This window comes from Carassius gibelio, chromosome A18 (assembly GCF_023724105.1).
Source record: "Carassius gibelio isolate Cgi1373 ecotype wild population from Czech Republic chromosome A18, carGib1.2-hapl.c, whole genome shotgun sequence".
NCBI classification, from domain to species: Eukaryota; Metazoa; Chordata; class Actinopteri; order Cypriniformes; family Cyprinidae; genus Carassius; species Carassius gibelio.
This window is the reverse complement of record NC_068388.1, coordinates 7,150,815-7,166,465: the sequence shown is the minus strand read 5'-3', so window position 1 is coordinate 7,166,465 and position 15,651 is coordinate 7,150,815. Positions and strand designations below refer to the sequence as shown.

At 37.4% G+C, this 15,651-nt stretch overlaps 1 protein-coding gene and 1 pseudogene across 1 annotated transcript; one reads left to right on the top strand and one right to left on the bottom strand.

The window, feature by feature from the left end:
* The window catches only part of LOC127934096 (DNA topoisomerase 1-like), a 31,960-nt pseudogene extending 30,981 nt beyond the window's left edge, over positions 1 to 979 (bottom strand).
* A 1,915-nt stretch (positions 980 to 2,894) lies between these two features.
* LOC127933835 (malonyl-CoA decarboxylase, mitochondrial) lies at positions 2,895 to 15,211 on the top strand. The gene is made up of 5 exons (XM_052530849.1): positions 2,895 to 3,513; positions 9,968 to 10,080; positions 10,174 to 10,330; positions 10,581 to 10,733; positions 13,216 to 15,211. The coding sequence occupies exons 1-5, from the start codon at positions 2,968 to 2,970 to the stop codon at positions 13,759 to 13,761; spliced, it is 1,515 nt and encodes a 504-aa protein (XP_052386809.1). The 5' UTR covers positions 2,895 to 2,967; the 3' UTR covers positions 13,762 to 15,211.
* The last annotated feature ends 440 nt before the right edge of the window (positions 15,212 to 15,651 follow it).

The following is a 15,651-nucleotide window of genomic DNA, read 5'->3' as shown; positions in this document are numbered from 1 at the left end:
TGAAATAGCACTACTAATAAAAAGAGCTGCTTTCTATTTCATTATATTTTAAAATGTACTTAATTAATTCCTGAATTTTCAGGAGCCATTACTCCAGTCTTTAGTGTCACACGCTCCTTCACACATCATTCTAATATGCCGATTTGGTGCTCAAGAAACATTTATTCTTATCAATGTTAAAAAGACTTGTGCTGACTAATATTTTAGTGGAAACCATTTTTAATTTGAAATTTTAATTATCCCACTCTAGGAGTACCAGTAAAACACTGTATTAAGATGGTTGGCAGGTAATAAACAAAAAGAGACAATATACATGGAAATATCAAAGAGATGAAGAAGCTTTAGAAGCTGTATTATGCTAATGTAAAGGTGCAGGGGAAAGTAGGGCTACAGTATTTGTGGGTTTGACACACCACAGGGAAGCCAAGTCTAATCAATGGCTTACTATCAGGGAAAGCCATCTAGATCACTCCGGCCAAACCGGAGCTCGAAGCTGTCAAGGAGAATCATATTCCACTACAAAAATATCAGCATGGCAAGAAGTAGGATGCATTAGAGAACAGACTTGCATAATGGCAAAATACTATTACTATCGTTCACAGATGATGAGTGTTTTTGTGCAGCCGCCCTGAAGAGGGAAGACTGCACTGTTTGCTTCGCTCTGTGTAACAGTGTATTCTTGTTACATCAAGGTTTTCATAACCTATGAATCGCGATCACAGGCTTGATTGCTCGCTGACTAAATGCTTTTAGGTTATGCTCCGTGTAGCAGTCTGTTCTTGTTATATTTGGGCCTCTGTAACCTACAGTACGAAACAGGCTCTGAATGATATGTCTGCATAAATATTCCTTTAGAGCAAAGCTAACAGGGCCTCTTAATTAAGCCAGACTTGAAGACAGAATCCCAGGGGCACGACGAAAGAAAATTAATGGTGACATTGAAAAACTACCTTCCTGTGTGTTTCCCCTTTTCCTTCATGCTGAGGCTTCACCTTGCCTTTGGCCTTTGCTTTCTTTTACTTGAGCTTTACTCTACGGAGGAACAAAAAAGGAAGAGGAAAAAATTATTAGAGGAATATGAGGCAAACCTATGAGAAAAAAAAGAAGGAGGGGTGGGAATAGATGAGACGAGGAGAAACATAAAAAGCCCATTAGTGCTGAAGAGTTCTGAATCCATATTATCGCTTTACAAATAAACATCTCCCTTCACTGGAGTGTGTGACAGTCTGCCAGCAGGCCTCCTCACAACAGGCTGCTGTCAGCAACACTTACAGGTGTCTAAGTCTTTCATCAGCGTAATTACAAATGCCAGAAACGGATGGATGTCCCCGGCGTTAGTGTGCCCTTATAATGCATTAGATATCAAAGTAAAATAATTTATTCATAAAGAAGATGGAGTATAACTCTCTGAATAATGAATGCAAGCTCTTTGGCGCTCACTTCACACTTGGTTAGATTTACGATTTCTGGTGCACATCATTTGTTTGGGAGGCTCAATTTGTCGCCATCTTTCGCAGTAACACGAAAGGCGTTTCCTGCTGCAAAGTGCAGCGCTGTGTATAATAATGTGCAGCTGTTGTTTGTGTTGCCATTAAATCATGCTTATTCTCAGCTGAATAACAAATATTTAGCTCACTTGTATACTCATATACAGAATTCACAGATGCATTAGGGGTGATGGTGGGTTTGAATGGAGTGTTTGCTAACAAGGCACAATTACAGATGGAAGTAAGTCGAGATCAAGGGCTTCTTTTACCTACTGTACAATTGGACAAGTGTTTGAGGATGTGATGCAATTGAAAATGCATTTGTTTGTGATCTATAAAGGGCCTAGTGGTGTGTTGTAATTTTCCTAACAGCTGTACTCACACATATGCATCATCACTCGAGCCTCGAGCTTTCACAGAGTTGGAGCCTTCTGCCGTCCCTAAAAGTCAATGCCAACAATTCAACTGAATTCACTGTTGAATGCATTCAATTCAGATTTCACTGAAGGCAGCCCATGTGCAAAGTAGATGTCTTAATATGTTCATAAACTTCACCAAATAAGTTTACTAATTAATTTATACACACAAATTTTAATATTTCTAAGATATCACCATATGAATGAATGGGTAATGTTTATCCATAATGTTTAATCAGAGTACAATAAGACAAATGTTTTGTTTACAAGTTTCTGAAATGATTAAATATGCAAATGGAATAATGTAATTAAATATAAATGAATTTGCATACATTTCCAGAAGAGAAACCTAATGTAAAATATCCAGTTGTATAATACATGCAGTTTTATGACTTAATTGCATACACTGATAGAACTTATTTATTTACATATTTTATACACATTTTCTCTTTTACTAAAATACTTTTACTAAGGCACCTACCATTCCCTACCATTTAAAAAAGTGTGAAGTGAGATTCAGCCAAGTATGGTGACCCATACTCAGAATTTGTGCTCTGCATTTAACCCATCCGAAATGCACACACACAGAGCAGTGAACACACACACACACTGTGAGCACACACCCGGAGCAGTGGGCAGCCATTTATGCTGCGGCACCCGGGGAGCAGTTGGGGGTTCGATGCCTTGCTCAAGGGCACCTAAGTCGTGGTATTGAAGGTGGAGAGAGAACTACATGCACTCCCCCCAACCACATTTCCGTCCGGCCCAAGACTAGAACTCACAACCCTTCGATTGGGAGTCCAACCCTCTAACCATTAGGCCACGACTTCCCCGACTAATATTAATATATTAATTTAGTATTAATTAACAACTTTTTAAAAGCTTACTTCATATTTCTGAGCTTGTGTGAACATCTTTCATTGTTTTTGACTAAATTGCGCTGTGTAGTGTGGTGTGACGCATTTGACATTCAGTGCGCGGTTCCTTTAAGAGACCCCGGAAGTGGATGTGAAGCGCAACATTATGTACAAGGTTTATTTTGGTTCGTATTTGTCAGGCGCGCAATGACGCCTTTCCACTTAAGTACAGCCGCGCGCTCTTTGCTAAAGTATTATCGACACAGGGCAGTGTTAAAAACGGTCCAGAGACTCAGAGTGTGGGAGTTCAGAAACATGTATCTATGTTCTTCCATCGCATGGCACAACAGCATGGAGGAGATCCTGAAAAAAACAGTGGCCCCATTTCCCAGCTATGAGATGAGAGACAAGTCTCCACCTCCACCTGAATCCAACAGTCTGGAGTTCATGAATTTCTACAAAAGTTTAGAGAAAGATCAAAAACTGGAGTTTCTCGAGAAGTTGTCTTATGATTTCGGGGTAGATCACAGATGGGCTTCGGATTTGGCTGCGAAGTTGCTGGACACTCAAGTGCGGGATGTGGCCACCATCCTGCAGGTGGAGGACAGGTTACGGTACAGTTTAACACCCCGCTACCGACAGCTGCTCACGCACATCAGCAGGGTTCAGGGCGGGGTGAAGTTCCTGGTGGACCTCAGGGCAGATCTCATCGAGTTAGCGTCCTCAAAAATTACTGACAGCCCACATATGAGGGTAAATACACGTCATTTTATTGTTATCCTTTATGAAATGTAGATGTCAAATGTATTAGTTTTTGGGTGATTCCAAGAAAAAGAGTGCCCTTATGAACATATTTATATAAAATATGGATATAACTAAAATATATAAAATTACAATTCTAAATTACAAGTCTACATTGTGAGATATAAACTTGCAGTTGCATGGAAAAAGTCAGAATTATAAGTCACAATTACCTTTTTATTTTTAATTTTGTGGCAGAAAAAAGAACTGAACTGCGAAATGTAAAATCAGAAAAGTAAAGTAAATATTTTGAGTAAATATTGAATAATTATGTTCAGTTTTTCCCCCTCAGAAAAAAAGTAAAAATTGTGAAATAAAAAGTTACCTTAATTATCATCCCATAGCGGAATTCTGTGGCTTTATGATCAAGCATGTTGAAAAAACAAAAAACAAAACTATAGATAGATTGATATAGATTTTAGTGAACATATAAAAAATGGTGTCCCCAGGTTATGACTATCATAAATGTTCTTTTTACCTTATGACTCTTTGAAGAACTCGATGTTTCCATCATTTTGTACAATAAATATCTAATTATTTGAAAACATGACATATTTGTAGAAATAGCAGCATCATCTCCACATGACCTTCTGTTTTTTCCAATGGTTTCAGTGAATATGCATTTGTAACATTGGCTTTGGTTATGACATGGCATGCCAACTTGTGATGTGCCCTTTCCCCTACTTTAGATCCGGGTGCTCTCTGATTTCGCATGGTTTGTTGTGTTTGGAGCCAAACGACCTTTGTCCCACATTAATGAACGTCACAGGCTTCAGCTGTGACACAGTTTGTAATGTTGTGGTGCCAGATATACACATGAATTTATGGCATGCAATTTTAATTTAGGCCTTGATATCATGGAAACTTGTCTGTTGTACATACAAAGCCTACAGTGCCTTATAACTCCTCTAAATTTGGTCAAACTGATTTTTCATCTGTTGGAGAACATGATTTTCTTTTTATGAATTATTTAGAAATCAAAAAATAATTTGCTGTTAGGAATTGTATTCATTTTTATGCCTGCAAAAGTCTGGAGTATTGGAATGTTTGTCGTTTTAACGCTTAAAATTTAATCCTTTTGCATGCTTTTGTGTTGTATATTTTGGCTAATTTGATTATGCTTTCAGCTCAATTTTTCACATTTACCAAGTTTAAGTTCAATTCAGCAGAATTTTAGATATCTCTTCTTTTCCTAAGTGTTTTCAGGCCAAATAGGTCTCACCACACCAAAAAAAAGTAATAATATTAAAAAAATATTTCTGCTTTTGTCTCGCGGTACCTAGCAAACTTCAGTTGTGGCACCATCTTTATTTTTCAAAAGTGAGCTACAGTTGGTCTAGCTCTATGAAGTGCAAAGAAATCATTGAACTCTAGGCAGATTTCTCCATTTCAGTCAAAGAGATGTTAGTGTTGTAGATAGCATGGTGGTCACTTGCATAGCACCTTGTCCTGATGATTATTTTGAAGACAAGTCAATCTCAGCTCCAGTGATTTCCCCCCATTTTGTTACGAAGGACTTCACTGGGATTCTTAGAAAGTTTTCCAACTTTTGACAGTCTTTTTATAGCCTACTGTGTGTTTTTTTTTTTTTTTTTGGTAACTTTATCCCAAAGTTCCTGGGCAGCTCTTTGGTCTTCATGGTAGCAGGGATGATCTGATCTGCTGTTTTAGTAATGAGACTTAACAAGTCAACATTTATTGTGGACTTGAACAGGTGATTTTTTTTTTTATTCCATATATTGATATATATATTTTTTTTTTGCATTGTAAATATGTTTCTGTAGCTCAAGTGGTAGAGCATTGTGCTATGAAGCGCAAGGTTGGGGGTTCGATTCCCCGGGAACACATGATAAGGTAAAATTGTATAGCCTGAATGCACTGTAAGTCGCTTTGGATAAAAGCGTCTGCTAAATGCATAAATTTAATTTAATTTTAATAAGTCTTTTTAATAGTTAGTGAGTGTTAGAGCACAGCTCTCAGTGGTTGCGTCCTGTGCTTCTCTCTCCGTAATAATATTGCTTAACAGCATATCCCTAAGGAACGCTTCAGAGAGACCATCTGGCACACTTCCAGCCCACTGAGCCCTATCAGAAAAGATTGTGTGACATTGATATATCATTAATATGTCTATGAGCTAGTGACAATTGGTTGAAATTTGCAGATAGTTGCAGGGTAAGATCGTTTTTCAGTTTCCCTAAGCAGTTTCCCAATTGCTTAGATTAGTTACAATTGCATGCTCAGACGAGAGCAAAGTTAAAACGACAATAATCAGTGAAGACAGAGAACAACTAAGATGCTGAGCTTTGCAAAAAAATGTATTCGCACATCCTAAACTCTCACAAGCTCTCATGCAAGATCCCAAAGAAACGTCAGTTCACATTTTTGACCAGGTGCATTTCTTGATATATAATCAATAAACACACATTGTCAGCCAAACTCCTCCAAGTCTGTATTATAATGGACAATCACCAAGAGCTAAGAGTGGTTTTCTATGAGCAATTTAGGTTGACTTCCCTGACATGTCCTCTGCAAGTTACATTGGGTGCCTTAAGACATTTACATTTCCTCAGTCCATTAGTTTTGAGATTTACATTAGAGATTTATATTAGCAGGGGAGATCTGCTCTCTGAAGCATTTGAAACAAGTTGTATTCAAAGCCTTTTAAAGTAGAAAATTCTGGACTAGAATCCAGACAAAATGTTAAATGTTTACAATGGCTATATACATTGTTGTAATATTGATTACACTGTGTTTTACATGAAGTGAAAATCAAAAAACTAATAAGCCACTTCTATCATTTTTTAGCATATTTTGCTGAGCTACATTTGTGATAATAATTTAAGTGTTTACACTGTTAATCCTTTAATTGGTGTAAATGTACATTTAAATACTTAAATACTATTTATTAATGAAAAAAAGTGTTTGAACTTTCAAAGTTCTAGATCAAGAATTCCAAAAATTAACACTAAATTATTAATTCTTTCCAAATATATTTACGTTCCACAAAAGAAAGTCACACAGGTTTAGAACAAGAAGAGACCGAGTACATTTTGTGGGAATGTATTTTTATTTTTTTTTTGGATGGACTATCTCTGCAAACCATTTTTGTATATTTTTTGCAGCATATTTTACAAAGCGGTGTTTTCTCAAATGTTCAAGACAGGCTTTAATTTTTATGTATGAACATGTGAGAATTGCTTTAATGTCAGGTTTCTTCCATATGCGCCTTCCTTGTTCACTTTTCTTTCATGTCAGTAAAATCAGAGAATGTCAAAAGCCCACTTTCAGGGACATGTCCTTGACATTCTTTCTCCTTTTGTGAAGAGCAAATTCTGCAATCTATTATGGGATTAATGCTCGGCCAAAAGTGTTACAGTCACAAATAAACAAATAAAAAGAATAATAATTTAACCAAAATGTAAAAACGCAAGAAAAAGATATTGCACAAAATAAAAAAATGAAAGCAAAGTATAAATCAAAAATGGAATAATGCATATAAAAAACTTTTAAACATACTTATTTATATATATATTTTTATCCATGACTGAGATACTTAGGTGGGCAAATGTTCTCTGCCCTCTCAAGTTTTTAGCGTGGCAAATGTTTTTCGCACACTAGAGTGGGATTTAATCATTTGCAATCTCTGTATCTGCCTTGAAGTTTATAGTTTAGCGTGAGTTAGATATCTTCCCCTCTCTGATGCACACAAGAAAATAAAAAGAGGTCTAAACAGCGCAGCGCTTTTGAAAGTTGTGGCCTGCAGTCAATGACACATATCAAAGTTGGATTCCACTTATGCACGCTTGGCCCTAGAGTAAATTCAGCCGTGTAAGCAAATACAAAACTCTTTCGGTTGAAGAATTTCAAATGCTTTCGGCTGCCCTGAATTTTAAGGTAAAACGCCAAATAAATGCTTAGAAGTAATTTCCCAGTCCAGAGAGGATTTGATAAGTTTAAAGTTAAGTGGAACGGTGACTCCTGGGCCGGCCATAGGCTGAGGACTGCACTCTGAGTAAAGCTGAGATAGACAGAAAAGCGAAATGACGTAGACTGCATTGCCAGTTTAGTCCCTGATCGCCTTGCTTTCCCTGAACATCCATCCTGTTTTCAGGCAGCATTACAATCCCAACTTTGTTAGATTGTTTTGAGCTATTGGGAGCCTCCGACACCTTTACCTCGTCACCCCCTGGTTATTTTCCACATACAAATGCATCACTTAGTGACAAATTTATGAATTCTGATATAAGCGAGCGGGTTTATTGGGAAAAGCGTGCCCGAGAAATGGTAATTCGAGATCTTTTTGCTTGCAGGCACAGCTGAAAGTGCTACAATAAGGTCAGATTTTACGTGTACTACCTATAGATGAAGCCAAAGCACGTACAGATGGCCGACGTGGATGTTTGATTGACAGCCCCACAATTCTTTTAAGCACATGCATCTGTGGGACAGGCTAGTGTAAAAGCCACTTTGTGTGAGTGCCCCGGCGAATAGATCCAGATATTTGTATGCATGTTGTGTTGCTCATCACCATTATGAAAGAAATCTGACCCTCGAGGGAGAGTGCAGAACCATATCTCATGTGGGAAGCAACAGCTCTTCGATGAAATGGAGCTGTGTTTACCACAGAAATCTTTCAGCGTCCTCGTATGGAGGCTAACACAAATCTCAGCGACCTAATGAGAACACCACCAGAGCAAATAAACAGACGCTAAGAGCCGGAGAAGAAATTGAGACTCCGCTGAAAGTATTGTGTACTGTACAGATGAAATGGCAACAACTGTGAGATGGTTTCACACGATCTGTGAAAGTGGCTGTGAAATATGAATTCCCTCGACGGAAGCTGCACACTTTATAATTGGGCACCATTATGAGCGCAGCTGTACTGGGAACTATTCTTGAAAATTGGTAGGTATTACACATGAATTATAATATTAAACCGGCTGTGTTCCACACTTTTGCGCTGCATTATTTTTCCCCTGAAGTCCATTTATAATATTAGTCAAGGTTTTTTGCACATGCTTTAGTTAACCCTCTCTTTGACCCTTAGGATTAAACAGACTGCCTTTGCCGCTCTACTTTTAAGACTGTATGTAAATAACCTCTTCGCAATAATGGGATGATTTCTGAATGAACAATTTCGGCAGCTTAGTTATCATAAATGGTCTGAGCGTGCGCAGACTGGAAGAAATTTTACATTGGGAACCACCATTCCGGGTGGTTCAGTTCAGTTTTTTTAACTGAACAATGTATAACCATCCTTAACTTTTAATGTAATTTATAACAAGTTTCTGTTGGATTTATGAAAAAAAGAAGCTGTTTAAAATATTTTGTTTTAATTTTAACTTAACTTGCATAGCATATATAGAAAATCGAAAAATGTGTGTTTGGAAGAAAAAATGAAAGGTGTCATAGAATGTAAAAATCTATTTTATATGGTGTTTGAACACAGTTGTGTGGCCGCAGTGTGGAAACACCAGCCTATAAAGTGACGTTAAGCATCACTCATGAGCTCTTGAAGCTCCGTTTACCAGGTTTTCACAACAAAACCAGCCCAATTGCTACTCCAAACTTTTGAGGGGGATTCCCCAGTAAAAATCACATGCCGGTGGGGTAAAATAAATGCTATTGGTGGAATTACCCTGGTAAAATTAGCTTTGGGGTCGCTTAAAACCATGGACTTGGCAACACTGAGATCCACACTAGTCTGAAAAGGAATGTGGGAGCAGCAGCTCATTTTCATTTAAAGTGGACAAACACAAAAAACTGCGCGTTTCGGCTCATAACCTAAAAGTGGCAATTTCAACACACTATAAAAAAATATCTGTGGGTATTTTGAAATAAACATTCACATACACACACTGGGGACATCAGAGACCAGTTTAAAATATTGTATCAATGCTTTCTATGGCAAGTTTTAAAATGTGAATGAATCTTTTTAATTTGAGTCTTAAATATGAAAGAAGTCCTTTTGAGATTAAATTGACTAGTTTAGGGATATTATTATAAAACAAAACTATGAAAATCTATTTTTTTTGTTAATAAAAAGCATATGAAATATTAATAAAAATAATAAAATTAAATTTAAATATGAAAAACTTGACAAATTCAACTAAGTTGGAACACTGTAATTACTAACTAGAAATTAATAAAACTAAAACCGTACCATAACAAAACTATGATAGCAAATATATATAATAGTAAAATAACACTGGTTCAGGGTCTCATGATTTACAAAGTGCATTTAAAATAATAATAACAACTTTCAGACCCTAAATATGACCACTTTCAGAACTTATATAACAAATACATGACTATATGCTATATGTGTATTCTAGTGATGAACTGTGTGTACACTTCACATTCTTCAGTGCTGTTCTTCTTGTGTTTGTATATCTTGGCATGTTAGGATCTGAACAGCAACCTGAAGGGTCTTCTGTCAGAATGGTTCTCCGTTGGGTTACTCCGACTCGAAAGAATCACTTGGCAGTCCCCATGCGAGATCCTTCAGAAGATCAGCCAGTAAGATCTCTCTTATATGTGTAAACGTTTCCTTTTTATTTGCCTTCCCAGTTGAGCCTGTTTTTGTTGTTGTCTGTTTGTTTAAACCTACAGGTACGAGGCAGTCCATCCTGTGCGGAACTGGACGGATATCAAGCGCAGAGTGGGGCCATACCGGAGATGTTACGCTTTCACCCACGCCTCCATGCCTGGAGAACCACTCGTGGTGCTGCACGTTGCCTTAACTGAAGACATAGCAAATAATATCCAGGTAAATGCAAATGGAAATCACATTTGTTATTCATCACAAGGAATAATTTATGGTCAAACTGAGTGTAAACATATTATTGGGTTCATGAAGGGAGAGAGCATCCTTGTGCAAACCTGCTACGATCAGAAATATATGCAAGGAGACAGTTGTGGAATAAGACAGGCAGTAAAAATGCACCAAAACAGCACACTGATTCTGCCAGCGCCTCCAATGAGTTTATTAATTTACCATGCACCTCTTATTTTCCCAGGGAATTGTAAGAGAGTTTTCCACTCTAGACACGGATGAGGATGTGAACAAGATCAATGCGGCCATCTTCTACTCCATCTCCTCCACTCAGGCTGGATTGCAGGGGGTGGAGCTTGGAAATTACCTCATCAAGAGGGTGGTCCGAGAACTGCAGGTGGGTAAATGAATGAGAAAATGAATAAAAAAAGTGATGTTCAACACAGCTGTTTGAAGAATTATTGCATACAATGGATAAATAATAAATGCTAGGAAAAAAGTAGGATTTTCAACACCTATATTATTTGTATTTTTTTCTTTTTTTCCAAAGATAACAAATAAAACATTTTCTCTGTTTTTGCAACCCTTCTCTTGTGATATCAAAGGTCATCACTGACCAACTTTTGCCTGCTGGCCCTGGTTTGGTATTTTGTAAACAAAAACTAATATGCAATTTAATTAATTATTTAAACACAAAATAGAAATTGTACCTAAAATCTGCACCATTAATATATTTGCCCCACATTTAGCACATTTCTAGCTGGAAGAGAGAAAAAGCAGGGAAGCTAATACAATTTGAGCTGTCACCCTCAATTACATAAAGAAGGAGGGACACATGGCATGCCACAGAGCTCTTGCCTCTTTACTAGATGAAGGCTAAATTAAATGGAAAAGAAACGAGAGGCACTCTGGTCTAGAGATTTAGATGAGTTTTGCTTCAGTGGGAATGTTGGTGAAACAAAGTGCTGGATGGCTGTTTGTGTAATAGAGGTTAACCCTAATAAAGAGCTCTCTGTGAAGGGCTGCGGTTCTCAGAGAGCTGATTTCCCCAGATGAGAGATTGAAGGCATCATTTGAGTGGAAATGGACAGTTGATAGATATAATTTCATGCAAATTGTGCATGTCGATGCTCTGGGTTTGTATTTGAATTAGTTTCTGAAGTGTCTGTGCACATGCAGCGCACTTGGTTTCCTTTGAAACAAATTCTCTTCATCTTGGTCCATAAATATTCATATGACCCTTACAAAAAAACACCATTGTTGCTGTAGTATTGTTACTGAGGTTATTGCTACTACTTTTATAAATAGACTTATACATTGGCAGTTTCATGTTCATATGAGATGAGTTACATGCCAAGATTAACAACTTTGTAATTATTGTTGACTGATTAAATCTGTGAGAAGTTAAAGCTGTTTGTAAAACTTTATGTAGTTTGAAGAAAGTATAAAGTACCTGTTAGAGTCTGAGGTCATACTTCTGCTGAAGAAAGAGTAAAGGTGACTTGCCATGCCACAAGGGGACAATTGGCATGATGGATGGATGATAGACGGAAAAAAAAAGAAGTGGAGAAAGATCACAGTGTGATTTAGGAGAATGTGAGGAGGGTATGCTTGTCTTTCAGCAGAATCCTCATGGGGCTCTTTTGCACTCGCTTTCTGTCTTACATTCACTCTCTTCTCGTCCTTACGCTCCATTCTCGCTCTCTGTAGCTTTAAACCTGCTGACTGATGTTTTACAGAAAATTGAGTTGATGAATGAAAAGTGACCCTTGGACAGGCTTAATCTTCCTTCACTGCTGTCTGTCTGAAGGAATGATGCACGGCGAAGAATGAGAGCGAGAGGGAAGTGTGATGGACTTGAGATGTGGAGGACTTAAAATCTCGGCTCCTTTGGGGACCAGTCTGACACATTTGGTTTGTTCAGTGCTTTCTTCTTGTTGAATGTGGGCAGAAGAGGGAGAGAAAATGAGCGTGTCTATGTCCTTGTGGGGGAAGAGAAAGAGACACGGTGGACTTGTTCAGCATGGTTTTTAAATTAGTACAAATGGAGTGTGGATGGAGGATAAAAAATAAAGAGAAAAAGAAGTCTACGGAGAGAGGATATAGGTATTTTATATAAAAATATCAAGGTTTACACAAAATATTCACTGTTTTCAACATTGATAATAAGAAATGTTTTTTTTTGCAGCAAATCAGCATATTAAAATGATTAATAATCACGTGACACTGAAGACTAGAATAGCAGCTGAAAATTATCTTTTTCTTCTAATAACAGTAATATATTTTTTACATATATAAAAATAGAAAATAGTTTTTTAATTGTATCAATATTTCACATTGTTCAGTGTTTTTACTGTATCGTTGACAAAAAGATAAAATACTTTTTTTTTTTTTTATTATTATGTGAACAACCAGTCAGTAAAACAGATCCTAATTCAAGTTTCACAAGACATGTTCACATTCAGAACTCATTCAATGCAAAAACTGTCTGATTTGAATGTGTAATTAATGAGGTTGAGAGTCATTCATTAGTTTGTCAGTTCGTAAGAGTCATTTGCTTAAAATCTGCTCATAAGAGTCATTAGTCCATGAATCCAGACACTCCTTCTGTTGTTGTTTTTTTTAATATGCTGCTCACATACACAACTCAACAGAAAGATGTGTTTTCTTGCCGTTATTTCAAGGTACATATTTTGGGATCCAATTAGAGCTGTACTGTATTTACTGTACTCAGAATAACTGTATTGTAGCTATTTTGTTATAATAAATACTCATTTTATTGTAAAACATATACGACATATATATATATATAATGTGTGTGTGTTTTGGTATAGATATGCATTTGAGAGTTAACTGTCTGTGTTTACCTTTCTGTGCAGAGTGAATTTCCTCACATTGCCCAGTTCTCCAGTCTGTCTCCCATCCCTGGCTTCTCCTCATGGCTACAAGGGGCTCTCGGACAGCACAGGAAGGAGGGACGTGCCATAGAGCTTCTGTCTGAGCAGGAGTGGATGGAGGTGGAGGATGTGACTGGAGCCGCCCCTGGTGCCCCGGCCCTGGAGGCCCTGCGCAGGCTCATCAGCACCAGCGAGTGGATCCGCTCCGACCGCCTGATCCGTGCTCTGGAACCTGCCCTAATGCGGCTCTGCGCCTGGTATCTGTACGGAGAGAAACGGCGGGGCTACGCCCTAAATCCTGTGGCCAACTTCCATCTTCAGAACGGCGCCACCATGTGGAGGCTGAACTGGCAAGCGGACACAAGCCCAAGAGGGATCGCCAGCTCTTGCGGCATAATGGTTAATTATCGCTACTTTTTAGAAGAGACCAGCACTAATAGCGCCACCTACCTGCAGAATAAAGTCGTCAAGGCTTCGGAGCAGGTGATGGGACTGGTGTCACAATTCCAGAAGAACAGCAAACTCTGATTCTGCAATGGGACAAAATGTGTTGGCACTCAAATTCAGAGTTATAATTCTGGACAACTCTAATCAGCACAGGGAGGGTTAAACAAGCCCTATATGGATCTATGACTGAAGCCAGTATATGTCATTCATTGTCAATTTCATTGTTAGTTCAGAAATTGACAATTGTGCTCTGAATAATCCAATAAATAATCCAATAAATCCAATTTTAAAGGCATAGTTCACCCCAAAAAAGAAAATTGTCATCATATACTCACCCTTAAGTTCCAACCCTGTATAATGTTTTTTTTTTCTTTTTTAGAGAATCGTCTTTCAGCTGTTTTTTTTTTTTTGTAATCCATAGTAGTTCACAATGACGGCATAATGTCAGAGATAAAACATTATTACAAGTATTAAAGTAGTCCATATGATTTAGTCACTATATTCTGTGAAGCCGTACAACTTTTTGTGAAGAATAAATTGAAATGTAAATAATTTTTTTGCTCTCAAATCATTCATGCAAATCACTTATGGCTCAGGATTGATGTCATTACATGCAAGAACCAATGACATTTGATGCTATTGATGTCCAACCTGCATATTTGATTTGTAAGCAATAATGACTTAAATAGCTTGTTTTATAATATTACGTTATCTTAAGAATACTTTACAGTTCACAAGTTAAACAGACCAATTTATTTTTGAAACTTGACACACTGTGATCACTACTGTTGTAAAAATATACAACTTTATTTTGAGATGGCCTACACTGAAAATGAAAATGAAAATGCAGTTCTGTAAGTGAGTCAGGAGTTTATTCAGTATTCTGAAAGCATTTGAAAGCCTTGAATCGGCATTTGTTCAGAAATCAAGATACTCTTTGTGTTGTATGGGTTTTAGCATGCAGCTTGGAACAGAACTAGAGAGGAAGATACATTTTCTTGCCATTATTTTGCGGTACACATGGATATGGGATTTTGGGATCTGATGTAAAAACGAGTAAATATATACAATTTAACTATAAAACTTATTACACACAATACATATAAAAAAAGTTATCTGTATAACAGGACACAGTTTAGAAGGACATGAGGGTGAGCAAATGATGACAATTTCCATCTTAAAGTCAACTATCCCTTTTATTAGGTGTACTTATTGGTGAAGTGAAAAAGAGATTCCACTTAATTTTTTTAGATGTGCCAAAACTCCACTAATTTCAAGCAAGAAAAGGATAATTGTCCAAATTAATCTATTTTCCTTAGTCCTTTTAAACAGTGCTTGAGCCTTTGTTTGATTATCCGGTTGCTGATTTTGATGTGGACTTATGCTACACTCTGAAAGACTGGGGGTAATGAAGCGGGAAGAATTTATCAGCCCCTGTCATGTCTTTGCCTTCTCAGCGTGTGTATGTAAGAGAGCGTTCCAGCACGACTGAGTGGAAGCTGCTTTAATAAATGATGCTTTGATTCCTTCATTATTGTGATCTGCTTCACTGTGAAATGGCTGTCTTTATGTATGTTCAAGTCTCTGTGTAAATGTGTCTCAATGTGCACAACGTGCCAGCTAAAAATATTTATTTATGAATTTAAATTCAGCTTATCTTCCAAAACTGATATTTTCTTTTGTTTCCCATCTAAACATGACATACTATCTCAGCGATTTGATCAGTTTTGGGCAATGGAGGATGTTCAAATGTTTTTTGAAGTTAACACAGGACAGTACGCTATCTCTTTTGGCCAAATCACATTTGGACATCTGTTTTTTTTTTTTTTTGGTGGTTTAACTAGCGGTGTTTAACGAGATTTAGCACTCTCCAACAAGCATTTTATTCCTCCAAGACTCCTGTCTCTAGTGTCTGATAACAGACTGCAGTGTTCAAGTGGCCTCCTGCCTTTTTTTCCACTCTATTGTTGT